General features: G+C 54.5%; 1 protein-coding gene across 1 annotated transcript; it reads left to right on the forward strand.

The window, feature by feature from the left end:
- Positions 1-2,106: 2,106 nt before the first annotated feature.
- Positions 2,107-2,945, forward strand: LOC133914423 (phytosulfokines-like). Its single transcript, XM_062357527.1, has 2 exons — positions 2,107-2,303; positions 2,455-2,945. Exons 1-2 carry the CDS (start codon positions 2,178-2,180, stop codon positions 2,632-2,634), a joined length of 306 nt encoding a protein of 101 aa, XP_062213511.1. The 5' UTR covers positions 2,107-2,177; the 3' UTR covers positions 2,635-2,945.
- The last annotated feature ends 5,785 nt before the right edge of the window (positions 2,946-8,730 follow it).

The raw sequence follows: 8,730 nt of genomic DNA on the forward strand, positions 1-8,730 counted from the left end.
CGGTCTCCTTGATCATCTAACATCAAGCACCCGTTTAGCACTGATCACCCACCATCGATCACTAAGTTGTATCGTCACCTACACACCATAAGACAACCAAACATGTTTCTTCAACTTTAAATCCAATTAATATTAGTCCATAATTAAAATACTCAAACCAAACTCAGACAATCCAAAATTCGATAAACTAAATTGACAATCTTATTAATCATTTATCACATATAAATTAAAATACATTTTAACTTAATTTCTCGAAAATTAACACATTGTGCTACTCAAACATGTCTCATGGCTAACCCAGATTCAGGCCGATGTCGAGGCCACCCGCATCACCAGGCCAAACGGGCGTCTTTTTCTGTTGAATTATTAGAAAATAGAAAACAAAAAAATTCCTGACCCCGAAGTCGTTGAACATGGCACGACAAGCTGGCCAGTGGCCACGGAGGAGTTCAGGGGGGCTGCAATGTGATCTTTTTGGAGGGAACCCGACTCCATCGGCAACAGCGACGAGTCCGCCGTAGACAGGAGGCCCAGCTAAAATGGAGGTGGTCAGAGAGCGGACCTCTCGTCCGCCCATCCGAAATCTAGGCCGAGCCGCGTGGTCCGCGTGGCCCTCTAGTAGCATAGTAAAACGCGGGCGCGGGTGGCCGAGTGAAAACTTGACCTCTGTAGGCTGTCCGCCGATCTGTGGGCTGCAAATGGAACCCAAATTGCTTCAATCTACACCAACTCGCATCAGCATCACAAGGCATTGCACGCTGGCAGATTTCAACTTGCCCAGACATTCTTCCTGGGCAGTCAGTACTGCCGTGCAATAAAAGCCCTCATTTGCCTATGTTCACACTTCGACACATGAGATCCAAGTCGTGTTCTCCCATATGCATAGCCACCCCCCACTTGACCTCACGAGCTGCACGGCAAATCGTCCGGCGATTGAATGCGTGCGTATGCACACGCATCTCTCACTCCCGCCGGACCGGAGACCACCACAGGCTGCTCTTTCCCAGCATTCCATTGGCAAGCCAAGCTAGCCGCACGACATGCTACTGGATGCTACGCCGCACGTGGAGGCGGAATCCTATGCGATGCTCCCAGCCACTCCATGCGTGCCGCCGGGGCAGCCACTGGCTAGAGCGTAGAGCGCCGCGCAAATCATCTGGCGAGGAGCCCAGCTTGCCGCCGGCAGCAGGGCAGCGCGACCGGCCGCCGGGCGCGATCCACACGTCCGCGGTTAGGCTCTCACTTGACGCCATCAGTCCCCACCGATCACGCAACGGTACACTCCAGACGTTAGATTCAGGCAGCGGCGTGCCCACGTGCTCGTCCCCGTCGCCGAGATGTGTGTATATCTTGCGCGCGTGACCTGCAAGCACGGCAAACGCATGCTCGGCGTACGTCTTTCCGTGGCGCGCGGGAGTTATGGGGGCTGGTTGGTTGGCTAGACTGTTCGGACCTCGACGTGCGAGCGATTGACATCAATCATGGCAGCAGGTGGTGTGAGATCGATCCATGTTCCATGCGTGAGACGGTACCGATTACAGGCCCCAACCTAACGAACGCGACGATCAGGTGCTGTCAAGGGGTCGCCGAGCGGGCGGACGTGTATCTCGCACGAGCAGGTACGCAGTCAAGGATTCGATCTATAGCAAGGCTTACAGATCGACTCGGCGAGTCGGCGTCAGCTGGTTCGACGCTAGCCATACGAACCATGCATCTGCATGCCGAGCCTGGCAATCTCTCGCTAGCTCTCCGGTTTCCGATTTCTCAAGTACAACAGAATGGATGAACCAAACCCCCGATCGATTATGCTCTCTTGAGCCCAGTGTGAACAGGCAAAACTGCATGCATGCCATGTCCAAACACACGCATTCGTAGTGCATATGAACATCTTTCACAGGCACCGCTTGTTATTGAGGTCGACAGAAAAATTATGGCATAATCCGACAAGCCTAATGGTTGCTACAAGTCATCATCTGATGATACATGCGAACGCAGAGAGTGCCTTACGGCTACGGCAGTCTCCATTCGATCGTTGTTACTCGATAGTGGTATTTGTCCTGTCTTGCAGCCCATGTGTGTCTGCCGTCCATAAATAGTTACCTCATGGCTGCAAGCTTATGCTCATCTAATAACACACCAGCCCTGAAAATCCTCAGCGAGAGAGAGAGACCTGAGAGATGGCCTCCAGCTCCAAGCAGCTGCAGGCTACTCTCTTCTTGGTGGCAGCTCTGCTCTTCCTCGTCTGCACGAGGGGCGCCCAAGCAGCAAGGCCCCAACCAGGATCGAATGACCGCATGCTACAGGTAGAGTTACTGCGCATGCAACCTCTGCTGTCGCCCACTTGAACTGAATCCCGTGTGGTTCATGTTTCCTTCTTAATTTGAGCTGCGTAGTGCGTAAGGACTTGGCCACCATTGCTGTTCATCTTACAATGTTATGTTCTGGTACTTGCAGCGCGCTGTATACACTTCTGTCCATGAGAATAGTGGCTCAGGACCCTGGATGGAAATGGATCAAGAAGAGCCGGATGCGACGAGAGATTGCGAGGGAGGAGAAGAAGGGGTTGAGTGGTTGACGAGGAGGACCTTGGTTGCTCACACCGACTACATCTACACCCAAGGGAAGCACAACTAGTGTAGTAGCTGGCTAGCTGGTAATTCCTAGAAAAAAAAGGATGCATTGTTCATGGGCCACCCTGTTTCTGCAGTCCTGTCAAATCTGTGTTTTTTTAGGAATCCTGTGGATTATCTTCATACCTAGTCACTTCTGTGTGATTTTCCAGTCGCTTCTCTTGAGATCATTTATATGTCCTGGAACTCTATCCGCCGTCTGGACTTGAGACGCCAAATGGAAAATCTGGACTAAATAATGTATTCACTGTAAATGTTGAATCTGAATGTGTAGTCCCTATGCTTCAGTTATAAGAAACTGTAGTTTCAACTGTCTTTTGTCTGGCAGAACTGGTTGAAATCGTCTTTTGTCAGGCGAAACTGGATGAATATCGATACTTATTATCTCACGAACCGCCGATCAAGATCAGTAACGAAATGCTGATATATTTATCTTTGCGAGAGAGAACATAAAAAAGCAAATGAATGTAGAACTCGTATTTTGAAAATAATATAAAATTACACTTGAGATTACAAGGCTGTAGACTAAGCAGAGAATTTAAGAAGTAGAATCAAAATGACGGGATAAAACTACCACACCCTTTCTTCAGCATGAAAAGGCACATCATTTCTAGTGGCTGTTGTTGTTGTTTTAAGAGTGTGAATACACGCTCTAGTTGATTGTAAGCACTGCTCTTAATGCTCTTGTACGTAATTCCAGAGTTAAGTTATGTATTAGTCTAAAAAAGTTATCTATATAGATGATTCTTCACAGAAAGGTTATCTATATCTTCCTAATATACTTGCGCTGAACCTGTATGCTATTCCAGTTGATTAAAAAGTTTAATATGACGCCGGTTAGGCTAATTGTTGGTTAGCCAACTTGACAAATCAAGCTGCATGCCTGTCCGGACCCGTCTGGACCCGTCCAACCGCTCAGAGAAGACAAAAGTATAGAGCACTTTTACGATGGTCTATACTATCTGTAGATAAGAGATAGTATAAATTTAATCTGATCGTGTACGTGATTGAATATTTTTGTAATTGCGACAGTAGTGTTAATCATTATCTATTATATCATTGAAGGGCACTGCAATCTTTTTTATATTTAATCCTCAAATAATCGTTCAATCAAATAATCAGCATTCAGATCAGTCTAAACATTAAACTATGAATTTATACGATATAACTACCATGCTATTTTTTTTCTTCCAAAAATACCTTTATACTATATTGTCAGAGGATTAACTCCAGTCGCAGGGATTCCGAGAGACAATTTTTTAGAGATTTGGCCGGGGGGATGATCCTGAGTATGTTCGTCGGAGAAATAAATAGGAGTGAATGCAACTGCCGGTGGTGGTGGAATGACCTAGTGCAAAAAGAAGTAAATGCACCGGAATTTAGACAGGTTCGGGCCGCACGGGGGGCGTAACACCCTACTCCTGTATGGATACTATAAATGCCCTGAGGAAGTCCCTCAAGGATGTTGCTGGTTACAAGAATGTTGGTCTATCTTAGAGCCTGGGGCTCTTTGTTCTTCGGCCCGTCTCGTGCTGCTCCAACACCGGGAGGAGGACGTCGCCATTAGGGAGACCGACGTCGGCATTACGACGGTGGACCTGGAAGCCCGGGAGGAACTGCTGATTCTCCGGGAGACGGAGGCCGCTGAGGCGGTGCTGGCCGCGACCGCTCGGGAGGAGTGGGCCGCCAAGTGGGAGTCCGAGCTGACCGCCCGCGAGCAGGCCCTCTCCGCCCTTGCGGAGCGGGTGAAGCGGGCTGAAGCCCAGGAGACCGGCGCGGCCGGGGGACAGGGCTTCGAGGAGTGGCTGCGGCGCGCGACGGAGGAGCTTGAGGCCGCCGAGACCGAACGGGCCAATGTGAAGCGGATGATGAAAGACATCTTCCGACAGATGCAGAGGTCCGTGAGGGCGGTTGGGCTCGGGCGAGTCGACGTGGAGGCGAAGGGGACTGGCCTCGGCCAGGTTGCCCTCGGCTTCCAGAGGATCAGCCAGCGCCTCGAGGCGCTGCCCCAGGCCGTCCAGGAACTCACCGCCCGGGAAGGGCGTGGTTTGGCCCAAGCAGTGGCCGAACATGTCCTGGCCTGCTACCGAAGTCAGGACCCAAACTTCCCGCTGGAACCAGCTCGGGAAGGGGTGGTTGAAACCGAGGAGGAGGCCGCTCGGGAGGCAGTTCGGGGCGCCGCCGCCGAAGTGGCGGCCTACTTTACGCGAGAGGCACTGCCGACCTCAGACCCGGGGAGCAGCGGCGAGGGCTCCGACTTAGAGTAGGCTTTTGTAGTTTTTCTTTTTCTTTGTCTTGATGTAAATATGGGAGTGATCCCTCAGAATAGCTGTCCTTTTTTTGTGAATATAATGGAAGCCTTTCTTTGGAGTCGCAACTCCAGTATTCTTCTGAGTGCTTGATGAAGTTTCTGCCGTTTTCACTTGATGCCCCGAGGAGTACTCAGTCGGACCGACCCCGACCTTTCCTTCCCCGAGAACGAAATCGCCCCGACCGTCCTTCTCGGCGCGTTCAGCCCCAGAGCCCTCGCGAGTCCGCAACGGCTAAGTCAAAAGACAAAGGCACGAACTTCCTTGCTCGGGAGATAGATCGATCCAGCACGGAGCACGCCATGACCGGTGAACACTTTTCCACTTTGCGACCACTCAGCCAGTAGAATGGAGACACGCGCGGGCGGGAATGCGACCAAGAGTCCCCACGGTTCGGTGGTGCCCGGGCTTAGGACGGACCGGACCGAGCACCGACAGCCCGTCCCTGGGGCCTAGGCTCCGGACTACTCGAGCGGCTTGAGCGGTAGGATTACCCGAGAACCCCAGGGACTCGGTAGTGCTCGGGGCCCTATAAGCGAACCGAACACCACGACCACCATGAAAGACTTCGATCGGGCATTACCGCACGTACGGTACACCTTTCTACGGACCGTTCTGTCGTTCTAGGAAAAAGTGGACACGCGGCAGGGTTTTGTGTGCGAGGAGACCATCTCAATGAGCAGATTAGAGTACGAGGGCCCCCGAGGACGACTCGGGAACAAAATATTACTGAATGTAAATTCGTCTGAATTTAACCACTCACCGGACAGCTATTAGCTTTTCGGCCAACCGATCCAGGAGGGGCACGCGCTCCGAGCTCGGGGTGCCCGGGAACTTGGTTCCCACGGCCGGGGTGCTCAAGCACCAGGGGGCGCATGAGGAGCCCAGGATCAGGCGATCCCGACCACTCACGCCTGAGTGGTAGGACCATCCGAGGGCCCTTAGGGCCGAGCAGCGACCTGGACACTGAGGCCCTCGCGGTCGAGCTGCTTTTGCTTTTGATTGTCGATCTGTGACTTGAGAAAAAATAGAGAAATTGTTTGCTTGGTGCGCTCTGTTAGTGCGGTACTCATTATAGACTGCTCTCGTTTTTGACCCGAGACCTCTCGAATGCCCAGACCGATGGACAAGAGCAGGCAGAGGCATAACCCAGATGTCCTATGGTTCGGTGGTGCCCGGGTATGACAGACCAGACCGAGCACCGACAGCCCGCCCCTGGGGCCTAGGCTCCGCAATACTCGAGCGGCTCGAGCGATAGGATTACCCGAGAACCCCAGGGACTCGGTAGTGCCCGGGAGACTGTCACGACACCGAACACCACAGCCTACCACAACAGACGTAAGTCAGCGCAACTGCCTGCGTGCATACCGATCGGGATTCTTTTATCAGCGGGGAAAATGAGAGAGCGAATTTTTCTCGCACAATCGAGCATCTCACCAGACAGATTAAACATATAGAATCCAGAAAAATGAAATTGACATATGATTGCACATTGATATACATACTGTATTGATATTTTTTTTTACAAGGTTGGGTGACTTACCCAGTTAGTGGTAGCCCCGGTCAACTTGGGCGGGGGGAAGCCCCCATCCTGGTTGACCTGAGCCTGCAAACATGGCCATCTACGGGAAGAACTTGCGCAGGTGCTCGATGTTCCACGGGTTGGGGAACGGTTGCCCATCTTCTGCAGCCAACCAAAAAAAGCCTTCTCGCGGGACACCGATCACGGTAGAAGGGCCTTCCCACATAGGGGACATCTTATTCCTTCCTTCGCGCGACTGGACGCGTCGGAGAACTAGATCCCCCACCTCGAGACACCGGGCCCGGACGTGGCGCTGATGGTAGCGCCACAGGCTTTGCTGGTAGCGGGCTGCTTGGACGGCGGCACGCCGCCGGTGCTCTTCCAAATAGTCGACGTCGTCGCGCCTCTGCTGCTCCTGTTTGCCTTCAGAGTAGGCATGCACCCGAGGGGAGCCTAGAGTGAGCTTGGAGGGGAGGACCGCCTCAGCGCCGTACACGAGGAAGAAAGGAGTCTCCCCGGTAGCACGACTTGGCGTGGTCCGGTTGGCCCATAGCACGGCAGGCAGCTCGTCGATCCACCCTTTCCCGTGTTTTGAGCCCCTTCAGTATCTCCGCGTTGGCGCGCTCGACTTGCCCATTGCTCCGAGGATGAGCGACAGAGGCGAAGCAGAGCTTGATGCCGAGGTCTTCGCAGTAGTCCCCGAATAGGACACTTGTGAATTGAGTGCCGTTGTCGGTGATGATCCGGTTCGGGACACCGAATCAACTGGTGATGCCGCGGATAAATTGGAGCGCCGTGTTCTTGGTCACCTTGACGACTGGGACCGCCTCCGGCCACTTGGTGAATTTGTCGATGGCGACGTAGAGGTACTCATAGCTCCCGATTGCTCGGGGGAATGGACCCAGAATGTCCAGCCCCCAGAACGCGAAAGACCATGACAGGGGGATGGTTTGAAGAGCTTGAGCTGGCTGGTGAATCTGCTTTGCGTGGAACTGGCACGCTCTGCAGCCCCGAACCAGCTCGGAAGCATCCTGGAGGGCTGTAGGCCAGTAGAAGCCTTGCCGGAAGGCCTTCCCGACCAGCGTGCAGAACGATGCATGGCCATCGCACTCGCCCTCGTGGACCTCAGCGAGGAGCTCGCCACCTTCTACCCGGGAGATGCATTTCAGGAGAATGCCGCCTGCGCTACACCGGTAGAGATCCCCATCTACTATGGCATAGCGTTTGGACTGCCGAGCAACTCTTTCGGCAGATGCCTCATCCCCGGGGAGGAACTTTTCCTTCAAGTACCCTCAGATCTCGTCCATCCACGAGGCATCTTGAGAACAATCAGCAAGCGCAGTGCACTCACCGGATGGCGGCACCCTGTCGGGGCTTCCCACTGAGGGCACCGTCGGGGTCCGCTGAATTAAGCTCGAGGTTTCCCCTTCGTCCTGTTCGACAGGCAGGACGGAAGACCGTGTGAGTCTTTCTTCAAAGACTCTGGTAGGGACGCGCGCACGGGAGGAGGCCAGGCGAGAGAGGTCGTCGAAGCTGAACGTAATCGGAGCGTCCGACCACTTCAGGGGCCTTATGGCCTCTTCGCTCGGGGTCACCGAGCACACCTCACGCCGCATGGTTTTGACACTGCGGCGGGAGGAGGGCGTGTACGCGCCTCCGTCGATGAAGGCAACGGTGTGCTCAGGCTCCTGGAAGTGGAGTTCTGTGTTGTTGGGGGCGGCTTCATCGTCGCCACCCCTGCGGAGCTCGTCGCGGTCTCTTTGGCGCTGCTCGACGAGGCCCTTGACCGTGCGGCACTCCGTGAGGTCATGCCACCTGGTCTGGTGGATCGGGCACCACTTGCCTGGCTCGGGCCCCGCAGGAGCGGGGGCCCTCGCTGGAGCGGGAGCCCGGGCGGGGGCCAGAGCCCTAGGAGGGGCCTGGGCCGGGGCTCTCGCGGGCGCAGGCCGTCTGTCGGTGGCTGCCCGACGTGCTTGCCGGCGGTCAGGCTCTTTGGCCGGCCAACGGGCGGGGCCCTGGGCCGGCTCGACGGGGACGGCCTCGCGCCTCCTTCTCCTTTTCTTTTCCCGCCTGTCGGAGCGGGAAGGATCTGGTTGATCGGCGGCGGGGTACTCAGGGCGCGAAACGTGCCAAGCCCGAGCTTCCGCCACCTTAGCGCACTTGTCGGCTAGCGCGAAAAGTTCCGCAGTGGTCTCGACCTCATGCGTGCCTAGCTTCTCGAGCATCTGCTCGTCGCGGACGCCCTGCCGGAAAGCGACGATGACATCGT

Source organism: Phragmites australis, chromosome 4 (genome assembly GCF_958298935.1).
Source record: "Phragmites australis chromosome 4, lpPhrAust1.1, whole genome shotgun sequence".
Lineage (NCBI taxonomy): Eukaryota > Viridiplantae > Streptophyta > Magnoliopsida > Poales > Poaceae > Phragmites > Phragmites australis.